The sequence below is a fragment of the Thunnus thynnus genome, chromosome 1 (assembly GCF_963924715.1).
Source record: "Thunnus thynnus chromosome 1, fThuThy2.1, whole genome shotgun sequence".
NCBI lineage: Eukaryota > Metazoa > Chordata > Actinopteri > Scombriformes > Scombridae > Thunnus > Thunnus thynnus.
Window position 1 is genome coordinate 24,277,266 of NC_089517.1, and position 24,511 is coordinate 24,301,776.

The following is a 24,511-nucleotide window of genomic DNA, read 5'->3' on the forward strand; positions in this document are numbered from 1 at the left end:
AGGAGATGGTAGGAGATGCAGCCACATGACAAAAAGCTGAAGAGAGGAGGGAGATGAGATGCATTAAAATGAGATGAAGTTAGAGGGAAACAGGAAGGAGGGGGTGAAAAGTTCAGTGATATGTAATTTGACAGTTTCATTCCGACGTTTGCCGTCACGGAGGCATGAAAACAGTTAGTTTCAGCAGGTTGAACTTAAATACTGTAATGCTGGGGAGCTCTGCTGGGAGGCAAAACAAAACAACCACAAATGCCAAAACCTTCCCTCTGCCTCCTCATCTAACCTCGCTCTCCTCCTGTGTGTAATGACATCCCAGTTATGGCTCTTTTTTTTTTCAGCAGCAAGCCCGTTTCACTCTTTTCATCCTTTCATGTTGAACCATTGCCAGAAGAAACTGTGTGTGTGTGTGTGTGTGTGTGTGTGTGTGTGTGTGTGTGTGTGTGTGTGTGTGGGGCCTGAGGACACATAGCTGTGATTAAAGAGGAGGGAAATGTGACTTGTTCTAGATTCTTTCTTCTCCTGGATAAACAACATGCAGTGCGAGTCAGAGAGGACAGCATCACTGCAGGGAGCCTGAATCAGGGTCATTAACATGGTCACAGCGTGAACGCACAAACTCTCACTGAATCTTGTGTAGATGAAGATCTTACATTTTTGAGCAAAATACATACTGAACCATGTCTCCAATTTTGTTTCCATGCCATTATATTAGGGGGAATAATAGATTTAACTGGCGGGTTGCAATCTAATTTTTGTTTTCCAGCTTGTCCAACAGCTTTTGGCAAACTCAACACTCTTTGTTTCTAGTGATGGACCATGTGACATTTGTTTTACAAACTCCATGAACTACAAAGTTCAGGAACCGTTAAAGTCCCTTTAGATAATGTGCTTTTCAGGAACTGTGATGATCAGGCAAATTAGGAGGTACTGATTGAAAAAATGGTGTTTCTCTCATTTTTTAATAGTTTAATGTTTAGGTTTCTTAAGTTTCTTCTGTCAGTGAAGGGTGTGTGTCTTGTTGTGGAGCATGAAAAGAGTTTTTAGTAGCCAGACTTTCCATCCGAAATCTTAAAGCAAGTAAGCAAGCAAAGTTTATTTATATAGCACCTTTCACAAACACCAGTTACAAAGTGCTTCGCAGTCAAAGAAATAAAATAAAATAAAATCAGAATAAAGAAAAGCAAAGACACTAGATAAAATACACAAGTAGAGCAGATAAAATGGGCAAGCTAAGATAAAATAGCACATACTACCCAAATGCCTGTCTGAACAAATGGGTTTTTAGCTGCTTTTTAAAGGAGTCTCCATTATCCAAGGACCTTAAGCTTGTTGGAAGAGTGTTCCAAAGCTTAGGGGCTTCTGATTGGAAGGCATGATCCCCCCGGATCTTAAAATGTGTACGAGGTACACTTAGAAAGCCCTGGGTGGAGGATCTAGGATCTCGACTAGTGGTGTAGGGGTGCAGAAGTTCACTAATGTACTGTGGAGCCTGGCCATGTAGGGCTCTATAAGTGAGCACCAAAATTTTAAAATGAATTCTAAAATTTACCAGGAGCCATGAATGAGCCAATGAGATTAAAATAGGAGTTGTATGTGACCATCTGTTGGATTGTGTTAAAAGCCTAGCAGCAGCGTTTTGGACAGTTTGTAAGCGTTGTATGAAAGATTTTTTAAGACAAGTAAAAAGAGAGTTACAGTAGTCCAAACGTGATGAGATAAAAGCATGTATTAACATCTCCATTTCATTTCTTGATACCACAGACCGGAGTTTGGCTATGTTTCTCAGGTGAAAGAAACATGATTTAGTTAGCGCCTTAACATGCGCTTCAAAACTCATGGATTGGTTGAAAATTACACCAAGATTGCGCAGGCAAGACCGAAAGGATGAAGATAAGGCACCAAGGTTTTGCCTGATTGCTGACTGAAGATTGTCAGGGCCAAAGATCAGGACTTCAGTTTTGTCTGCGTTTAACTGCAGAAAATTGTTTGCCATCCAACTCCTAATTGCATTTAAACAATTGTTAAGTACAGAGAGTTTGTGAAGCTCATTAGGTTTAAATGAAAAGTACAACTAGATGTCATCAGCGTACATATGATAGGAGATGTTCTTGAAACTGCTGATGATTTGTCCTAGTGGCAGCATGTATATGGAGAATAGAATGGGTCCCAAGACTAATCCCTGGGGGACACCGCATGACAAAGCTGCAGTGTCCGACTCAAATTCACTTACAGAGACTGACAAAGATCTATCTGTGACGTATGAGGAGAACCACTCCAATGCAGTCCCAGATCAGAATGTGATGGTCCACAGTATCGAATGCTGCGCTAAGGTCCAATAGTACTAGAACAGAACAGTCTCCGGCATCTACAGCCATAAAAATGTCATCTGAGACCTTCAGGAGAGCTGTTTCAGTGGAGTACAGTTTATGGAAACCAGATTGAAATGTATCAAACACCCTGTGCAATTCTAGTCTTTGAACCAGTTATTTCTCCACAGTCTTTTCTAAAATTTTGGAAAAGAAAGGGAATTTTGAAATGGGCCTGTAGTTCTCCAGCAGGGAGGGATCCAGGTTTGATTTCTTCAAAAGAGGCAAAACAATAGCCTGCTTAAGATAACTGGGGACACACCCTGATAGGAGAGAGCTGTTTATAATATTGGCTATGCAGGGTCCGATACAGTTAAAGACCTTTTAAAAACATAGTGGTTGGTAGGACATCTACTGGGCACGAGGAGGGTTTCATTTGTCCTACCAGGGCTGCTATATCCTCCATGGACACTGGACAAAAGGAGTCCAAGATGGCTGGATTTGAGGGGCCACTAGTAAGCAGACTGGGCATGGATGAGATGTTTGCCCTGATATTGGCAACCTTGTCTATAAAATATTTGAGAAAGTTATTGCAGTCATTGTTTGATAGGATTGGAAGTTTAGGGATGTTGGGAGAGTCAATGTGATTTACAGTATCAAACAGGACTTTTGGGTTTTTCTCGTTGACAGAGATGAGATTAGCAAAATAAGAGGATCTCTCAGCCTTCACCATGTTATTGAGGGTACCCATGAGATCTTTGAGATACAGTCTGTGAACTTCCAGCTTCGTAGCTTTCCATAGGCGCTCACTGTACTGCCAGCCCCTGAAAGGGACTTCAGATGTGTGGAGGCCATAGCACTCTTTATTCTCTTTGTTATTGCACTGTTTGTGAAAATATTCCCAGACAGCAAGATCACTGGACGGTTTACATGTGGGTGCACAAAAGCTGCCTTCCTCAACACATTCATTGCTGTACCTTCCTTGTGTTTGTTGTAAGGGCTTATGGAGCGGTTTATGAAGGACATGGTCCTGAAACAAGCCACCAACATGCAGAAGTTTCTCCTGATCAATACTGACAATTCTTCCCTCGACTAGGAGGTTGGCAAACTTGATATTGGATTTGTGGCAGAAACATCCATCAGACAGCTCAGAGGCCATCAAAATCACAGAGAGGCAGGTGCTAGAAATAAGAAAGGAGACCAAGGCCTTTCTAACAACTCTTCATACACTGGTTGCTGCAAGCCAAGTGGATGCATCAATGAGTCATGAGTCTTCTGTCTTCTGCTTTTGCTCATTTTGAACCCAAGTCTGACAGTCTTGATGTGCTGCTCCATGAAACCATTGCTGCACAGTCTGGCTGGAGAAGTCTTTGGGATGTGATCCGAATTCTGTTGGTCATGTCCCATGGACAAGTCAGTGTGGAGCGAATAAGTGAGTCATGGTGGAAAATTCGATAGTAAGGAAAGTTCGATACTTGATGACAAGAGAAAAGGAAAAGAAAGCAAATCAAAAGCTGTCAAAAGGAAGAGCATGGCCAATGAACTTCAAGAACTGAAGTAAAAAAAAGAAAACAACTTGTGTCAGACATTCAACATCTTGTGCAATAAATGATGAATTTGTAGAGAAGGCAGAGATGACACAAAATATGACATTTATCATTAATCAAATAGGCTGCAGCAAACAGCAAACAACAAGAGAGCAAACCTGTCAGATTTAGAGGAGGAGTAGACCTGGGTGTTGAGTTCAAATTTAAAACACAATCCATGACGGTTGAATGTTAGTTGTTTTCTTGAATGTAGCATCATACTGCTTTGTTTTCTTATGGCTGTCATGTGTCTGTAATTGTTTAAGAATACGTTGTGGAGCTCAATATTTTCTCTTTTGTTAATGTGTGCACAGCCTTGTTTTGCCAAACAGATCATAATAACTTCAAAGGAAAGCCATGCAAGTGCAGTAAATAATTGAAATACACTATAGCATTATATCACATCTTGTGGGGCCAGAGGTGTTTTTTGTTAAAGCCCCTTTTTTAGTTGATAATGCAATTTTAATTGTGTATTAGCAAGTCAGTTCAGTTCAGTTCCCTGATGCTTGAAAGCCATTTCCAGACTTTATTATCCTAAGTGCCTGCAAAGCTGTGCTTGTAATAAAGGGCATGTAATGACAGCATCTGTAGTTTGGAGTGTTTGAAGTGAATATGATGATAACTTACAATTAGAGAAGAAGTAGAAAAAGATTGCTGTTTAATTTTCATGCAATAATTAACGAAAGTACACCTCTGTTCATGTAACTAAAGGTTGTGAATGGTCATGGAAATTCTATTATGGATCCTTGAAAAGTCATGGAAAACCCTGTGATAAGACCAACATGTTATCAACAAATCCAGAGGTTGTACGTTTATGCTAAATTCCCTCTGAAGTGAAAATGTTATGAACGTGAAGTGAGTTTCAAATGTGTCACGGTGAAACATAGTTTAAGCATAAATCCTAATTTCTTTTCTTCTGTGATGATTTGTTGGTCGACGCAGTCTTTCACTCTGGTTTCTTGAAGTTTAGCAGCAGTGTCAGTGAAGTTTGAAGCAGCTTAACCTCAAGCTTCAGGCGATGATACGATCTTTCTCTATGCTTTACATAAAAGCACACAATAGACTGTGGTTATAGTTGGATATAAAATATTAACAAGAATTAATATTTTATACTCAAGCATAACTGCAGTTGAAATATTTTTGCCTTTTAATGTAGACTAATGCTCCATTTGAGTGTATTTTACATTTTCACATTTAAAGCATTTAAAACGGTGTGCAGTCAGGGACACAGTGCACTGAAGGTAACCCTGATTATGTTGGGAAGCTAGTAAAAGACAAAGAGGAGAGTTTGAGTAGTAGAGATTTTAGTAGATTAAATTAGAGTGGAGTAGTAAAGAGATATGATTCAGTTGGGATTTGGGGGACGTAAGCTTAACGTTAAAAAGATTAATTTTCCTCATAACAACAAACCTGAGTGGCACTCCCTGTTGCACGCTGCCCTGTGACATAAGACAACATACTGCAGTGACTAGAAAACCAATAACATCCCTTCTCAGGGTTCTAGTGACATCGACACATCAGACACACTCAAACCCTAAAAATCCTACAATTAGTCACATTTCTAAATGAAAATGTGTATTAAACGGACAGTGAGGCACTTTTCTGTTCTTTTGTCTTCAAAATCAGTTTAACGCAGTAGATAAATACATTTTGTTTAGCGAGGACTCAGTCTCTTGGCTTTCTACCAATACAGGATATAAACAGATTAGCAAACAGTAGCTTCAGCAGGATATTCGACCTTCTGCACCAGCATCACTGTGTGCTGCTGCCCGTCAGTGCGTTTCACTGCTTCCTCTCCCTGCAGCTCCTGATGCCTGATGTGCTTCACTGTACTGTCGTCTCTCTGAGGGATTTTGTGATGAATTAAGCCTCCAGAGCAAATCAGATCATTGGCACTACTTGTTGTATGAGAAACATGGTTTAATCTGGATTTACGCAATGAAATCAAAACCAGAGACTTGAGTTTGAGGTTATTGCTGTAAAAAAAAAAAAAAAAAAGTCCCACATAGTGTTTATTTTACGACGACTGTCTGTGCTTTTTGTTTGTGTTTATAAGTGTGTTTTTGACTTCATTCATTCTGAGTACTGAATGTGTGTGTGTGTGTTAGTGAACTCTTGGCTCCTATCTGAGTTAATCTATCAGTGGATGTGATCAGATTACTGTGGATTATACTCTGACTATTAGAGGCTGGAACCAGATAAAACACACACACACATACACACACACACGCATGCCAGTCTGCTGATAAGTGCACAAAGCATGTGTGTAACCGGCGGACTGACACACTAATGCATTTGAGCGTGCAAGTGCACACACACACACACACAAATGTGAGCTGACACTTGTTAACACACACACGCATGCTTGGTCTGATCTGTTGGGGGCTTAAAGTCCATCCCATTACCAGAGAAGCAGGTGTAAGAGCTCTGCTGTGCCCAGCGTAGATCTCTCAGTTGGCAGAGGAAGAAAAAAACAAAGTTTATTAGTGCTGGTAACCGCTCTGAAAAAAATCTGACTATAAATTGATTTAAAAATGGTTTAAAACAATCTAAAATTTGAATTTTTAATGTGGAAATGTGCATAAATTGACTGTGGCTTCTGAATATATTAGTAGGTTGCATGTGGCTTTTCTAGTTTTTATGTAAATTCTTGAGAGATTTCAGTTGGTGTGTTTTGGCTTCATCTAAGTGGAATTTAAATATCTTTTTCCACATTGCAGAAGAAAAGAGGAGCAGTGCTCTGTTTTCTTCATATGACATCAGGAGCCAGAGATGCGTTCAGTAGGATCAGCTGTTAAATATATACAGTATATATAAACATATATGTATAAAAAAGAAACTGCAGTTTTTGACATGACACTTCTTTTGACATTTCTGACGTTTAGAAATTCAGTGTCTGTCTTAAGTGTGTCATTTTGCCTCTGTGTCAGGATGACCTGCTGTTAAATGTCAGACTAAGATAACAGTGACAGCAGAAGAGAGAAAGCAGGAATGAAAGGCTGAAAGAAAGATGTGCAGAGAAGCAAGGAAACTGTAACAAGGAGGAACACGTGAGGAAGGAGAAGCAGATGAACATGATCGTGAACTGAATGTCTTTGGATTTTGTAGAAAACATGACATTCAAAGACGTCACGTTGAGCTCTAAGAAATTATAACAGGCATTTTTAAGAATTTTCTGACATATTTTAGTCAAAATGATATATCGATTAATCAAGAAAATAATGTAATTGATGGTGAAAATAATCATTGAATAATCATGAGAGTGTTATTGATCTTCTCATCTAACTCTCGGCAAGAAAACGAATAAAAGTATTTCCCCAAATGTTGAACTTTCCCTTTAATTTAAAATAATAAAAACCCAACTGATACAGGTCCTCAATATGACAACACCTTATAAAACTAATTGAACTTTTGCTCATTAACCAAACTTTATTCAAACCCACAGAAATGTATTTAAAACTCATCTATAAATCCGAGTTTCCAAAGATACCAAATAGGTCTGGTTGAATTTTGGGGTAATAAAATGATGCACATAGAACAGTCATGAGTTTGAATCTTTCAGCCAGTGAGTAAACATCATTTACCTTCAGTGAAGAGTTAGAAATAGTTGATAGAGATTATTTTTGATAATCTCAGACAGCGTTCTAACCGTAAAGCTTCAAAAGGGCAATTAAAAGAGTAAAACTGGATCTTAAAGGATTAACAGTCATTCAGAAAACCGCTGTTTGCCTCTATTTCTGATATCTGTGTTTGTAGCAGGTGCACTGTGTGTTTTTGTCTCTATGAGTGCACAGTTTTAATCAATCATGTTTGTGTTTAGAGGGCAGCAGATACAGGCTGAGACCATTTTCACTAAGAGGTTTTCAAAGCAGTTCGTGTGATGAGAATTATAAAAATAGCTCTCCAGCATCTGCTCGCCATTTACCCTTTTAAATTACGTTTCAACCGGTGATAAGTCATATTTATAGCAACCAGTTGTTGATAAATCACGCACGCAGGTCCTTAAAACACTGCATTGTTCTCATTGTCTCCTAATGCCTTCTGTCTTGGTCCGATCTGTGATAGACTGTAATTCCCATAAATCACTGGGAGGTCTAGTCCAGAAGTGGGCAGCACAGATGCTGCTGGATTATATGTACTTTCTTTCTCGTCATTTTTCTCTCCTTTGCTCTCCTTTCATTTTTTTCACCAATGTTAAGTGTGCCTTTGCCCATTTCTTCTTTATTTCCCCTTCTCATCACTGTGCTCTCCCCTGATGTCTGTTTATTAGAAAAAGTAAAATGAATTCCTGCATTTAAAACAAGTTAAAGTTGAGCTCTGCAGCCATGAAATAAATATTTGCATTTACAAGCAAAATGATGTATTTCCCATCACAGGTTCTGCATTTTTTTAAGATATTAAAATTGAATTTAAATCCTTGCGATCAAGAAAAACAGAGGAGGTAGTAGTGCATTTCAAATAAGAAGCGGTGTATCATCACATTCACTGTTGTGACTCAACAACACACTGACAGATATTCAACAGGCTGTCAAAACAGTAATTGCGTAAACAGTTGGTTCTTTGTTGTTTTAAGTTGCGTGCCAACTATCTGTCATTTAAATTGACTTTCTGTTAATTGGCTGTTCTATAAATTGCAAACAGCTGTTCAAACTATCTTACAGCTTTTGTCAGCATGTTGGAGCTGTATCGAGCTGGTAGGTTGTTAACACATTCGCTGTGGAGATGAAGACAGATATTTTAGATGGAGTGTGATGTATATTGTGGCTTTAATATTAATTCAGACCTCTGACACAAACACAGGTTTCACTAACAGCATTTATAACGACTGCGTCACGTTTAGCGTTGTGCAAAGAATTCCTGACCTATTCATCGTTAATTAATCGTTATTCTTTGCACCTGTGCTTTACTGCTAAAAATGTCAGGTCTATTCCACAGACGTCACGGTCGAAGTTTTCATTTGGTCTCAGTGAAAAGTCAGATGATGATGCGATGAATTTTTCAGGGCTTTCCAGTCACGACTCTTGAGTTTTTATGAGGGCAGCACTCCTTCGCTATAAAGTGCAGCATTAAGGTCCCCGATGTCTTTGTGCCCTTGCCCGGGTTAGAGGTTAAGTTACACACATGCTTTGTGCAGCATCGTTTCCACGTCACAGTTTCTAGATGTAACTGCTTCTACAGTGAGCTGTGAACTGTGAGGCAGCCAGTTAGTAAAAGGAGGCAGCTGACAAGTTACGGGGTGGGAGGCTGGATGAGACTCAGAAGAAGATGAAGGACATGACAGATACAATCAGCTCGATCTGAGGAAGAAGGACACACCTTGGCTCACTTGTCTTTCTCTGTCAGCCTATAAGGGTCTTAAAATAGTCTTATAATAATGTTTCACTCTACTTATAACAACATACAAAGTTACACTGCAATGAAAGGTGTTGTGTGGGTGTCTTTATCTGCATGTTTACTGACTCTTAATAGGCAGCGGAGACACTTTGAGATTCAAGAAGATAAGATAATCTGTACTTTTCTGTCATGAAGGTGGAAGATTTTGTAACCAGTAAATGTCAGCTGGAGGAGCCTTTTTCCAAAACAGCCCAACAGAGCAAAAGTCCGAAGCCAATTTGGAGCTTTATTTTAACCTGAAAATGTGTCCTGTTTTTCTCGAGAGCCTGTCAAACTGTATTTCTTCAGCGGGTATACTGCCAGCTTTAGTTTTCATCCTGCACTGAGCATTACCATCCAACTGTGCACGATACTCAGCTGTTGAGAACACTTATAAAAATTGATTTTATGTAGGATTTTCTTTATACTAGATGTGGATATTGGACAGTTTTGTCAGTCACTGAAAAATAGGGTGTAGTTGAAGAACAGATTGTCTGTCCACACCAGATGAATGGACAGGCTGGCACAGAGAGAGATGACGGGCGACAATCTGATTGATCTGTTTTGGTTTTTAGACTTTTCCATCTTGAGAGGCAAAATAACTGATGTTGTTTCCTGTGACTGTCACGACTGGTGTGATAATCCTTTCTGTTTCTACCCTTCACCTCTTCTCTCAGATGTGGAAATTAGCAGTTAAATACTGTTTGACCACCTGGCTAAAGTGGTGGTTTCTGATGTCACGTTGTCCTGAAGCAGTGAAGAAAACAGATCAATACATTACAGAGCAAATAAAGGAGCTGAACAATAGTTCTCTACAGTCAAGAGCAGCGGTCTGCATGGGAGCTAATAGCCGTGCTTCCCAATGTATTGATCCAGCTGGTTTTAATGGTAACGGAGATGGACACAAGGAAAGATGACTCGGCTGTCCGTCCATTTGTGTAAACGGTGAGGACACGGATACGACTGTGTTGTTCAATTCATTGATGAACAACTGAACGAATGACCGGATGAGCGGACAGGAGAAATAGATGAAGGAACAGATGAGCGAGTGAATGAAAGGACTGGACAGCCAATAGGAAAACGTTCGCTGGGCGTCTTGTTGTCTAAACGAACTCAGACCTGAACAGACTTGGCTCAAACAGATTAGGGTCACGTTTAACTTCTCAAGTATCTGCTATAGACTCTCGTTCAAAAGCAACTTTGGTGAAATATTCCTTTAAATTCCCCCTCTACTCAAGATGATTGTGCTTCTTGTTACTTCACTTGGATGTCAAAGCTGATGTTTGTGCAGAGTTTGACACTAGAAGGCTGTTTTCTGTGGTCCAGTCAGTACAACTTATGCAAGTCTGATGTGGAAACAATATTATTTCAATGAGGGAGAAGGAATAAATGTCATTTTAAGACCTTTAACCGGGAAATTTAATTTTTTGTGGAAAAAAACACGTCATACACAAATTCAAAGCAGAGTGTTTTATATATTTGAGCATGTCTGGAGGGGATATTTTAAGAAGTAAAATTCAATTTAAGGTTTTACTGGATGGATGGAAATGTACGTGCCGATCAGGCTGTATTTATAATGTGTGATGATTCAAGGACTGTATAATGACTAATTTCTTCAGTTAATAATAGATTTCACCTTTTGTTTCTGACGTCGTTCATACAGTCTCACCCTGTTTGTTGGGTTTCAGGTTAATGTGTGTGTGTTTTGTTTCTTTCAGGATGATTGGGGCTCCAGTGACTCATCCAGTAGAAACAAAGCTCACAACTCTGACGACAAGGCTAACAGCCTGGAGACTCTGCCGCCAGGTAGGAAACTCCAATAACCATCATGCACCACAACCACACCCTGATTATATGGAGACATTAATGTTGGGAATGGAGACGGAGAGGGATAGAATATTTTAAATAACTTAAAGTATTGTTTCTTAAGAGTAAAACCAAGCTATCTTTCTTTTTTAATTCAATGAAAAACAAATAAGGAGGCACTTCTCAGATCTGACAACAATATAACGCAAAACCAGCGCTCTTGATGCATGAGTAAGCAATCAATGTCCACAAAAAAAGGCAATGAATTCTTAAAAAAGTCCAGGTTTTCAGTTACAGTTACAAAAGTTAAAAAGCCTTTTTTATACAGTAGAGACTGGTATGCAGTCGATCTTTTGTCATATTCACAGCCAGGATCTCCCTCAGGATCTGGAGAAAGTCTAATATCTCATTGTTTGTGATTTAACTGAAGGAAAACACAGGATGAATACATCTCAGCTGTAAAGCGTATGCATGGCAAAGCAACAAAACTGTACACCGCATCACGTTCTCACAACCAAAACTATTTCCCTCTTTAAATGTGGTAACACTGAGGCACATTTTTAGCGTTTAAGACCAAGAGAACATGAACATCCTTGACCTCTTTAACCTTCACATGTTTAAATGTTTAAATAACCAGAGACACAGGGGACAATTCAATAAAGCCAGCAGCGCAACACTTAAAAATCCATTTTCAATCTTCCCGCAAACCCAACTATGCGTCCCCACCCACACTTTTGAGAAAGATTGTTTAAGAGTCCAACAGTAAAGAGGAGATGGAAAGACGCAGCAGAGAGAGAATCTGAGCAGCCATTTCTCATTCAGCTCTCATCCTCAGCCTCGCTCAAGGCGGCCCCCCTTCCTTCACAAACTCCTGACCTAGCGAACGCTGAACACACACTCTCTTATCTGATCCGGCACTGGAAATGGAATCCAATTTGAATGTTGAAGTGGGGGAATTTCAACTTCAGGGTGACTTTACACTCGATGGCAGTGTATCACAACATTACTCACAAACACAACACACACACACATGCATAAGAGGAGGCAGAGAGAGAAGGGAGGAGAGGAGAGAAGAGGGAGGCAGAGACATGAGAAAAGTGTTGAGAAAGTGTTGAAAAGGGAGATGGAGAGAAGACAGAGACGGGAGGGGGGGAGTAAAGGATAGAAAATATGGATGATAAAGTGATGAAAGAATGCCGAGAGCAGAGAGAGTGAAGGAGGCAGAGGTCAGGTTGTCGGAGGTGTACGAATGCTTTGCTAAATTTGAATAGTCACAAGATTAAGTGTTTACTTCTGGTTTATGTGACTGTTCTGCTTAAAGCCATTCAGACAGTCTTGAAGGAGCAAAAAGACGGCACCTAATTAAAGTGTAAAACATGTAAAGCATGTTAATGCACCAAGTAAACTTATTACAGTTATTATTTGAGACATTGATGGAGTGATGCTTTTTGGCATCTTCCAGGGTCTTTTTAAAGTTTTTAATGTTATATTTATTTATGACAGGTTGACAGAACATGATTATTACTTCAAACTCACACTGTATTTCACACTCATACACACATTTTTACACACGTGAGCAATCTTGACGTCTCTGGTAAACATCCTCATCTATTTCCAAAGATTTTAAATAAAATGTCATTTGAGAAACAATAGTTTAAGAAAATGAATTACTAGCTTTTTTTCTGGGGCTTTCAGTCACATCTCACAGTCTTCATCAGAGTATTGATATACGACTGTTCCACACTTGGGTCTCGTGACGACAGTTGAGCTGACTTTGATATAAAGATATAAAAGAAAGACATAAAGATCATCACATGCGGTTACAAAAGGCTGCTGTAATGTGTGTTCAGGGATGCAACTAATGATTGTTTTCATCATCAATTATGTAATCTGCTGATAATTTTCTTTATTAATCAATAATCATTTATTCTATGAAAGGTCAGTACATAGTGAAAAATGGGAATTATAATTCACTGAAGCACAAAGTGTCTTCAGCTTGCTTGTTTTGTCTGACCAACAGTCCAAAACTTAAAGATTTTTAGAAAAAAGCTACAAATTCTCAAATTTGAGACACTTGAACAAGGGAATGTTTGACATGTTTGCTTGAAAAATGACTTAAATGATCAAAATAGTTGATTATCAAAATAGTTTCTGTAGTTTGATTTATCAAATCCAAAAACTCTGCATCATAAGTTAAATTCAAATGCATCTACTTTTAGGTTGTAATTGGATCACTTTCAGGCAGTGAACTGAGTAAGACGTGTATGTGTGTATGTGTGTGTGTGTTCACACTCAGCGATGGTGTCCTCTGAGCTGGTAGGCGGAGAGTTCACGGTTCAGTACAGATCGAGGGAACGGTACGGCGTGCGAGTCCTGCCAGATACCATCAGTGGGAAACACGACAGCGTCAAGGGATTTCCAGAAAATGTTACAGCAAGTAAAAGCAACTCGTCAGCAGCTGTGGGTGGAAACAGCTCAGTGACGAGAGGCCGAGGGAAAGTGAAAACTAATGAAACCGACGTAATGGGCAACCAGTAGACCACACCGTTTACCAGCATAGACTCAAAGCAGCAAACCACTTGCTGGGACTAGATGGGTGTACCTGCTAAAGTGCCCTCGGAGTAGTATTGGAGAAATGTCAAATGAATGAGTAATCCCTGTGAGGAAGTGGACACTTAATCTGCTCTGAGTGGTTCAGCATTGAAAGAAAGCAGGAAGACTGAAAGAAAAACTCTCTAATAAAGATTTATTTTCATCACCGAAGAGTCGAAGACTGAGCTTAAGACTCGCAAAGTGAGAAGCTGAAACGTTAATTTCACTATATTAATTACTCGCTGCCACTAAACACAGATATCAGCAAGGACATCACACACTCTGACACATGCAGCAGCGTCTCGGAGGCGCTGTTATAGAGACGCAGGCAGATCATTGTGAGTTTCAGCTAATTAGCATGCCAGACACATTCACATGCTGTCAGCGTAGACACACACACACACACACACACACACACACACACACACACTCCTTGTCAGGCTCCGTTTCTCTCTCTCTCTCTGTCTTTGTGTCTGTCTTTCTGCGTCTGCCTGTCATGCACACACTCCTCCATACTGAGAGATAGTGTAATCTCACACTGCCATATGTTTAACACAAGTCATTAGCATAGCAGCTGCACCCGTCTAATTAGTTGCATTATTATTTATATGTGTGCGTGTCTCAGTAGTCAGTGATAAACTGTGAAATTAAACATGACAACTTTCTCTGTTTAGTGCGCAATGATCACAGTAATCTGGTCAGACAGACACAATGTGTGTGAGTGTGTGTGTGCAGGTTTGATAATGTGTCGTTCAAAAAAATATGTTTTCCAAACTTGTATTCTCAGCCGCAGTAAATTACTTAAACTCACTGTGCTGCATAATAAATGCTCTTTTGTGTTTTCTAGCTTTGCCAAACTGCTCCCATCGTGTCTCCTGAATTTTGTTCTGCATAATATTTCTGCTCACAAGAAGCATAAATTTCATGTCAGCTTTCCTCAGTGCCATGTTGCCGCCTTGTCAAGCAGCAGCTCGAAGCAGTGAGTTTTCCTTCCCCGTCAGTGAATGGTTCTTGCATCAGCCAGGCTGCTGCCCACACTTTATATTCCCACTGATGTATAATCCCGTTCACTGCTCAGACACATTTTCAGCCTTCGTGAAGGTTTGAAACGTCGTCTTTGGTCGTGGCTTTTTATTATTTTTGGATATGCTGTGTTTATTTAACATCACCAGGGTGTTGCATCGAAAATAACTTTTTTTAAAATTAAAACCTACTGATACTATTTGTTTTCAACAGGGTCTGAAAGTTTAAAACATTCAGAGGAAGTGGGAATTCTGTTTTGTTGTGTTTCTCACCATCATAATTAGCTAAAAAGAATTAAGCAAAAAAAAAGTGGATAAATCAAAGCTGTAAATTGTCAACTTGAGGAGCAGCAGTGTGTTTTTGTTCACCCAAAACTGTGCTTTCTTTTCCCAGAATACCATGTTTTGTTCATGGTGGCTGGATTTAATTAAAAGTTTTGAAATATCTGGAATTTGTGAACATTTTTGAGCCTTTCCTCCATTTTTCCACCACGACATCCTGGTAAAACCACAAATGCAGCAAATTACACAAACAAAGATGGCAACGAATAGTGTATCCTCTCAACTCCCTCGGAAGTTTATTGGCTGTACAGCTGTGCTTAATGTGTGTGTGTGTGTGTGTGTGTGTGTGTGTGTGTGTGTGTGTGGACAGGTAAGGTACGCTGGCAGGATTTTGACCAGGATCTGTACGTTGGAGCCACGGTGGTTCGACCAGGTCAGGACCCGTACGCCAGGAACAAGTTCAACCAGGTGGAGAGCGACAAACTTCGTATGGACCGAGCTGTGCCCGACACAAGACATGACCAGTATGTATCTTTACACTCCCCATCAACCTCTTTTACTGCACGTATGATTGCAGGGATTGTGTGTGTGTGTGTGTGTGCGCGCGCGTGTGTGTGCACGCTGTCCTTTGTTGTCAGTCTGTTTGACTAATTGGAACGGATAAGATCTCCCGGAAACTCCCTCTATTGTGATCTATCAGATGACACCAGGAAGTAGCAGCAGAGCAGATACACATTGGGCACTGTCTACCCCATTCATAACACAAACCCCTGATAATGGCTGTTTATTGTTCCGCTTGTTACATGGATGAGGGGACAAAAATAAATAAAGGCACAAGTCGGGTGGATCCCCTTAATACAATATTATGTTTTAAAACAGTTGATTGTTTCGTCTGCCAGATTCGCTTGTCGCCTCCTTAATTAATGTACAGGATATTGGTCATACGCAAAAAATAAACTGCCTATTTTAATCCTGGATGCAATCACAGACGTTGTAAAATTTTAATTGAAATCGTTTAGGTTTAAAGAAGTTGGCAGTGAGCAGGTTTTTCATTGAGCAGAGAGTCTTGTTAGATGTCACAGCTCCTGCTCTCTTGTCACTCTGCACTGTTATCTTTAACAAAGCAGAAATACCTTGAATGAACTATTCTGGACAAACGTTATAACATTTAGGCCTACAGCTAAATAATGAGAAGCGTTAAAGGTTTCACGTGTGTGTGTGTGTGTCTTGTATGTGTTTGTCAAACTGTCTGTGTGGAGATTAGCAGTGTGATTCCTGCGGCATGTTGTCTGTTTGACTGCTGACTGGTTTCAAGCGAGAGATGTTGGTGACTGTTCTTGCCTGTCGAGCCAACAAGGCTGCGCAAAACACACTGAACCTGTTCTCAGACAACAGAGTGATACTATTTTCATACCAAGTGAAAGGAACACATCCTCATTGTTTTCCGGCTGCGCAACAACCTGCTATAGAGACAGATAGGAACATTGTGGAGTGTTTCCCTTTTTTTGGTGGGGGGTGGTAAAGTATTTTTTAAAATTAAAATAATGAATTATTATTTTAATAAATAAATGAAAGTCACAAATAATTACTTTTGATATAATATTTGGATACACTTACACACCCGCTATTATCATATTGTAGCTTTTTTGGTCTTTCTGGCAAATAAATGCTGATCACTTCAGTGTTTTCAGTATCTAGCACACTGTAATACATGTGTTCTTTTATAGCCCATTCTGAGTTTAGATGTAAATAAATTCGACACACAAAGAAGTGAAACCGCTGCCAACACTGTCATCTTACAACAACTTCTCTATTCGTTCTGTGGTTTTATTCCCGCAGAATCTCTCTCAATACATACTGTGTGAATCAAAGACTATTTTTATAAAGGCAGTGATCTGGCCTCACTGAGGTATCGACCTAACTTAGACAGCTAGAGCCATTAGCCTACTAACAGAGCATGGATGTGTCTCCTATTGATTTGGTAGCGATGTGTCATTTGCCCAGAGTGGAGCAGCGCTGATTGTAGAAGGATAAAAAGAGCCTGGTTGAATTTCTTCAAGCCATGGCCGTTTCACCAGTGCTTTCAACACAGGATCAAAAGAACTTATACTACTATAATACACAATTCTTTTTTTTGTCAGTACAATAAACATACTGGAAGATGTCAACTGAAGATTGATGCAGCTGCATATTGACCACACATTGTTTCCAGGGTTTGAGAGACCAGTCCTGCTCTGACAGTCAAAAGGACCTCATACATCAAGCACACAGACAATTCAGACATATTGAACTTCATCTTCAGTTTGTACTTTACATGCTGTACATACACAGTAAATACTGTACATCTGGTGTGTGTAAACCATGACAGACAAGCTGGAAAAAACTGTTGGCAGAGTCTCTTAAAGTTTGGTGAAGGTTCATTTTTGTACACAGAATTTTGGATTTTTCCAACTGGACATACATCTGGTACTAAGGCTGCAACTGACAATTATTCTCATTATGAATTAATCTATCTTTTATTTTCTCAATTAATTATTCACGTTTAAGGAGCTGGAAATCAAATTAATTAATGAATTAATCGTTGCTTACCTTGGAAGGAAACTGGATTCGCGAGATCATGCAACAATCCACCTTGTCAGGGTTCAAGGTATGCGCTCGTTTCCGAACCATCGGTTGTTCAGATCAGTCAGCATACTATGAGGATTTTACATGATCTCATGATCTCACAAATCCAGCTGCCTCACATGGTAAGACTGTGATAGATGATGATTGACAGATGGTTCATCCAATCACCTGCCAAGTATTTTTTGAAAGTTCCTGCCCTTTTCCAAACAGTTTCCTGGACGACGTCTCAGATGGTTCTGTGTAACAAACCATCTGGTGCGTCAGGTTAAATTGTTTCAGGTCTGTTTAGAACATACATCTCATATACAGTGTGAAGGATCTGACAGATGGTTGTAGTCTTATGGTCAGATGTGACAGGATGTAGGTGGGAAGGAGTTTGTACTACATTGGTGAATGCCCCATTTTCTCCTCTTTATCCTCTCCTTGGCTCAATCCTCCTTGTCCTCCCCTCCTCGTCTTGTCACTCTTCTCCCATGTCCTATCACCCATGTTCCTGACTTTTAAGTCGGGCAGGATTTGTCTCTGTTGGAGACCCACACACACACACACACACACACACACACACACACACACACACACACACACACACACACACACACACACACACACAATCTCAAGAGATTTTGCCCTGCGGGCTGCAAAACCCACTGTCAATCCCAGCTTCAGCAGAGCATTACCGTGTGTGTGTGTGAGTGTGTGTGAGAGTGTGTGTATGTAACATAGTGTCAGTGTGTACTGAATCCTATTTATCGTGTTCATGTATTCAGAATCTGTTTAGGGAGCGGTTCCAGCTCACAGCTTGGCTCGTACGTTCAGCTGTTCGCTTATACCAGAAGGAGTTTTTGTGCATGTGTGTAAGCATTTTTGTATTTTTCTTGGCATTTTATTCCTAATTTGTGTCGGCGGGCTTTTTTTTGTGTGTGTGTGTGTGTGTGTATAGTTGCAGACACAAACAGTGGAAGTCAGACCTGCCAGCTTCCAGTGTGGTCATCACCTTCCACAATGAAGCTCGCTCTGCTCTGCTGCGGACTGTGGTCAGGTAGGTGAATGGTGTGTTCTGTCCACTCCAAAAAACTTTTCTATTTTGATCTCACCATCAGCTTTTTTATCACGTTTTATTTATCTGGTTTTTTTTTTTGCACCTTTCATCTCCACAATATCTCCGTGTTTCTCTTGGTTCAGTGTCTTGAAAAAAAGTCCTCCTCACCTGGTCAGAGAGATCATTTTGGTTGACGACTACAGTGATAACCGTGAGTAACGCACGAAAGCACATTGTACGCTACAAAAATCAAAAGTAGGAGTGTAAATGCTTATGTAATGTGTGTATCATTAGTGTGACACCTGTTTCCTGTGTGCTTTCTAGCGGAGGACGGAGCGCTGCTGGGGAAGATTGAGAAAGTGCGCGTGTTGAGAAACGACCGCAGGGAAGGTAATTAGAGGAAGAAGAAGAAAGTTTTATATCATTTTAATCCCCAAAAAATCATCTCACTGATATTATCCCTTGTTTCTGATTCGGGATGAAATCTTTCTGTTTTGCAGCAGGACGGTGGATGTTGATTTGGTGGTTTTTGTAACTGATGTTTTTTTCCTCAGGTCTGATGCGTTCAAGGGTTCGCGGTGCAGATGCTGCCACCGCGCCGGTCCTCACCTTCCTGGACTCCCACTGTGAATGTAATGACCACTGGCTAGAGCCGCTACTGGAGAGAGTGGCAGAGGTACACACACACACACACACACACACACACACACACACACACACACGTAGAAATACACAGAACACAAACACACCTTCATACATTAATACAGTATATTGTCATGACCTGGAGTGAAGCAAAATTCAGGTTTACAGCACCTTTAGGATGTAAAGAGAGACATAAGAGGTTGGTTCAGCTCAATGGTTTAAGAACATAGTACTATAAGTCTAAACAACCAACACACACACTGAAGAGCAGCTCTCCAGTCAGTGAAGTCACTCTGGTTTGACCTCTTTTGTTCTTTAAAGACTGTTAGAAATAAAATAAAAAAATTGCCCAGCTTCTTTTAAAAGTGATGTTTAAGGGAAAAAAACACATGCTAACAGTCTTCAGCTGTTGTTGTGTTTTCTGCAGCACTAAGAAAAATACACTGACCCAACCATTAAATGTCCTAGAAACGCCAATAACACAATGAAACAGTTTTGCTGGTGGATTGTTCCCTTACTGTATCGCAGTATTTTAAAAATCTACCTCATCGCAGTGCTTTAAACGGCCTCATAATAGGGACACAGTTTGGTGATTTATATCTGTGGAAACTTTGTTTTTTTTTCCCTGTCCTCCTTCACTCAGAGGTCAGAGGTCAGCGAGGCACCCCTGGAGCTGGCTGGCAGTCAGTGTCTAGTTAACACGCATATGAAAAACAAGGAGCACATGATGTGGCTTCAATAAAACAGGAATGTTTGGACTCTCACTCTCAGTAGAAGAACATTGTGATAGATGTAGAAATGCATTCTTTTTAGCTGGAAATGTAAGTATATAAACCAGTAGCAGTAGATCAGTACTTGCTCTAATGTGGTATTACTTTTAAGTTATTTCTGGAAAGAAATAAAGATGTAATCACTTTTTTAGGTGACAAGATGGTTTGGGTCTTTTTACAGTCATGACAAAACAGTTTTTATTAAGATACAGTTGTCAATCCAAGACATTCAGTTTTAAAAAGTCTAAGTTTTCACAGATTTATGTTTCCTTCTGTCTGTACCACAGAGAGCTGCAAAAGGAAAATCTTAAAAACCTTAAACAGAATAAACATAAACAGCTTCATTATAGATTTACAGTCTATTTGTATTTAGAGTGAAGCCTTTTAGTAATGACTTCAGAAGGAACTTCTTGGTTGAATAAAATCTTAATCTGAAGTGGAATACTGCATGTAAAATGGAGGTTGTGCTTTAAATATTTATCTGATCTGACTGAAAATTCCCCCGATTCTGCATTTGATCCTCCCAAAAGTGTTTTTTTTTTTTTCTTTTTGTCATTCCCATGTTAATAAATGCCTGGAGCCAAATTTTAAAACATTTTGCCTTCAGAGTAGTTGACTTTGCTCTGGTTGCACTGCTAAATAATAAAACACCCCGTACAGAAAAGATCAGTGTGTGTGTTGTATCAAAATGTCTCAGCCTGAGATATAAACTCAGTATCTGGGAGCTTGTTTCTGTAATTGTCATTGCAGCCACTTGAGCAATCCTTTCTCTAAACTGTTGTGGCCCTGTCTTCGTGTTTAAGGGTTTGATTTGGAAAAAAACAGGCTGCTCTGCTGTCATTTACTTTATAAACACAGTGATAAACCAAATGAAGAATTTAAACTAGATGTATGAATCACTGGCGTCAAGGGGAATATTTACTTCACTCTGATGTCCCACAAAACATGCTTAAGAACTCAGAGCGGTCTGTAGCTCTGCTTATTTTTGTCCCTTTTGACACGACTTGTGAGGCTCATGAATATTTTTCATGAGCCTCATTCTTGGCTATTTCTGATTTTGGCACCTTAGAGTTTGTCTGAAAAGTTCTAATGAATTATTTTTGTTTTTCAGGATAAAACCAGAGTAGTTTCTCCTATAATTGATGTCATCAACATGGACAACTTCCAGTACGTAGGAGCCTCGGCTGATCTGAAAGGAGGTACGGTACACAAGCAGAGAGAGAAATGAACAAACACACACACAAAATCCTGTGTAATTCAGTGAGTTTAGTGGTAACAAGGCTGTGTGTAATGCTTTCAATGACAGGTTTCTAGCAGCACTGATACCTGTTGTTTCAGCATCCAGAGTGCTTCATAAACAGTTTTAACTTGAGTGTTTTTACACACACAAGACACTTAATCATGCTAATTATGTATTGAACACCGTCAGCTGACTGGACATAAACTTGTCTCTCACTTACAGATTCTAACTTGCTTTTGAGTATGTTGTATTTTCCTGCTGAATAAGAGACAAAGTAAACTCCAGTATGTCAGTGTACCATATGTTGTAAATTCACTTGTTCAGTTGTTGGGTGTGATGTTGAAATGACGGAGCTGCTCACATCTGGAAAGAATTGAAACAAACTGGACTGAAGTGAGGTGGCTCCAGCAGCATGTCTGAAAACCAAAAATAAGTAATTCAATCTTTGGTTTAACATTTTACTTTCTCTTTAACTTCATTAAATTTTACACGGCATGTTACATTAATGCAATTCTTTATGTATTATTTGTACATTTGCATACTGCACACACTGTTTGCAGTATGAACATTTGCATATTTCCAATATATGTAAATTATCTTTATTTTAAAATCTAACAGCTTTTTTCAGGTTAGAATATATTTTGCATATTTTAATTGTAAATTTCTGTTTCATATGATTTATGATTACTTGACTTGTGGTACTTGTACTTTCTCTAACTTTGCATATTTGGTTGTCATGCACCATAGCACAGAGGCAATTTCCTTGTAAATGCAAACCTGATTCTGATTTCCTAAATTTGAAACTAGCAGCTGCGTTTCAGATCCAGTCTGACTGACATCTGTCTGTTCCTGTTAGTACAAAACTATTAAGTATATTAATGGTATGATAATTGCCAAAATTGTATTTAGTACTGTGCAGATGAGTAGTGTGTAATAGTGTATGATGAAGCTCTCTGTACAGTCTTTTACATTGCTTGTAATTTACATAATGGTATCTGATAGGCTGCATTCATTCATGCATTGCTCAGCCATTTATACTTTGACTCTGCCTTTATTCTACATGTATATTTTTCTACATTTAATATTTACTATTTATATATGTACATTTCACTTTACTATGTGGTTATATATTCTTGTACTACTTGTATACATTTATTTTACTATGTTAAGGTAAGATAAGATATACTTAATTGTGCCCAAGGGGAAATTTGTCCGGTCAAGTGTTACACACAGCTACATATAGAAAAATAAAGCACACACATAGGTACATAAACTCCATATGTACAGACACAAGAACACAGGATAGATTCATACATAATACACTATTGTACCACAGTACATAGCATTTACACTATTCCTAAAATAATAGAACACAATGACCAGTGGTCAGTAAAGTGGCAGAGCATATTTATAATAATTAAAACAGTAAAAGGTTTAAAAAACAGATGTGAAAAGAGGCAATGTCCATAAATTACATATAGAGAGTCCTCTCTCTGCTGACACATGAACACATACTGACATGTAAAATCAGGCAACTACAGATGTATGCAGTTCACTAATATACTGTAATCCTGCTCTATGTAATTATATAACAACAGTGTTCTTAATCCCAACTAATAGTCATGATGATGGTTTTTTGTGTTCGGTGTGTGTGTGTGTGTGTAGGTTTTGACTGGAATTTGGTGTTTAAATGGGACTATATGACTCTGGACCAGAGACGAGCCAGACAAGGCAACCCCATCGCCCCCATAAAGTAAGACACTCACACTCTAAGACAAAGCCCCTTACACGTTCACACAAGTGTTTATACACAACTGACACACCAGCAACCACTAATCTCCCTCTTTTTTCTTCCCCTCCAGGACTCCTATGATAGCAGGAGGTTTATTTGTCATGGATAAGGACTACTTTGAGCAGCTGGGGAAGTATGACATGATGATGGATGTATGGGGTGGAGAAAACCTGGGTGAGTGTTGCAACTGTACAGATGCAAATTCAGTAGAATCACAGTAGACTGATGATGGTGTTTAGGAGATTTAAGTATTACACAGTAATGGGAGACCAGTGTTTCCCATACAGTCACTTCTTGGGCGGCCCACCCAGGTAGATTAAGACCCGCCCAGGTAGATAAAATCCAAATTCAAAACACAGATTTGTCCTGTTTTCTTTGTATTAACTGCTGCATTAGTTGGGTGTATTGAATGAATGAAAAGGAGAAATGCAGAGGAGGAAAAGGAAACTAAGAGCGTCTGTTTCCACAGTAAATCATCTATCGAGTGTCAGAAAATAATGTTTTATCTCTCTCGTTCACGGGCTTTGTTCTCGCTACCGCTGCTCCCTCCCCTCGCTCGACCATTGCTGCACTGTCTCTCTCTCTCTCACTCATGCTGTCAGCTCGCTCACTCTCTTTTTCTCTCATCTTTTTTTAAAACGAGTCGGGAAGCTAACAACAAAGTCTAACTTTACTTTTAACATTATCAAAAGAAGAGAAATGTCCCCTCATCCTAAACTGGTCCTAAATCGATACTAGAGCACTTCCTTGTTTTGTGAATCCACAACAGCACTGTGTCGGCTGTGCGATCTTTCAGGTTTCTGGGATCTACAATCTCCCAGGACCTCAAGTGGGAGTCCGACATCAACACAGTCATCAAAAATGGCCCAGCAGAGGATGTACTTCCTGCACCAGCTCAGGAATGTGTAAACATATTTGGCCAATAAAAATGATTCTGAACGATACAAAAGTTGAAGCAGCTGGTTGTGTTTGACCAATCAATGATGGTTATCCCTGCAAACCCCGCCCCAAAGTTCCTGTATTTTTGAAAAGTACTACCCCTCCAGCAGGGACTTTTTGCGGGGTAAAACAATCTCCCTAGAACTTCATTTAGACCCTGGTCCCAACGGTGGAAACGCAGGTCAAGGAACTGAGTTCTTCAAAAGTTTCTTAGTCCCTGAGGAAAGATCTTGCGGAGGAACCGAGGCTACAGTGGGACTCTCTGTCATGGCTGAACTGTCAAAACATCTAAGCAGAGTCTTCAAGTCTCAAGGAGTCAGCACTTACCACAAACTATTCAACACCTTAACATCACTACTGGTACTCTGAAGACAGGACCCTCCTGAGAGGAAGACTGCAGTGGTGTATGACATCATCATGACATCACATGTGACAACTGTGAGGAAGACTACATCAGTGAAACAGCAAGGACCCTGAACAAGAGGCTCAGTGAACCA

The 24,511-nt window shown here is 39.7% G+C and overlaps 1 protein-coding gene across 4 annotated transcripts in view; it reads left to right on the plus strand.

The window, feature by feature from the left end:
• The window catches only part of galnt2 (UDP-N-acetyl-alpha-D-galactosamine:polypeptide N-acetylgalactosaminyltransferase 2), a 59,888-nt gene that overhangs the window by 23,183 nt on the left and 12,194 nt on the right, over positions 1–24,511 (plus strand). For all 4 annotated transcript variants that reach the window (XM_067592165.1, XM_067592175.1, XM_067592183.1 and 1 more), the window contains 9 exons: positions 10,984–11,071; positions 15,338–15,491; positions 18,533–18,631; positions 18,775–18,842; positions 18,956–19,021; positions 19,186–19,307; positions 21,155–21,242; positions 22,949–23,036; positions 23,146–23,249. In XM_067592165.1, coding sequence (XP_067448266.1) covers positions 10,984–11,071; positions 15,338–15,491; positions 18,533–18,631; positions 18,775–18,842; positions 18,956–19,021; positions 19,186–19,307; positions 21,155–21,242; positions 22,949–23,036; positions 23,146–23,249 — 877 coding nt within the window. The remainder of the gene's footprint in view (positions 1–10,983; positions 11,072–15,337; positions 15,492–18,532; positions 18,632–18,774; positions 18,843–18,955; positions 19,022–19,185; positions 19,308–21,154; positions 21,243–22,948; positions 23,037–23,145; positions 23,250–24,511) is intronic.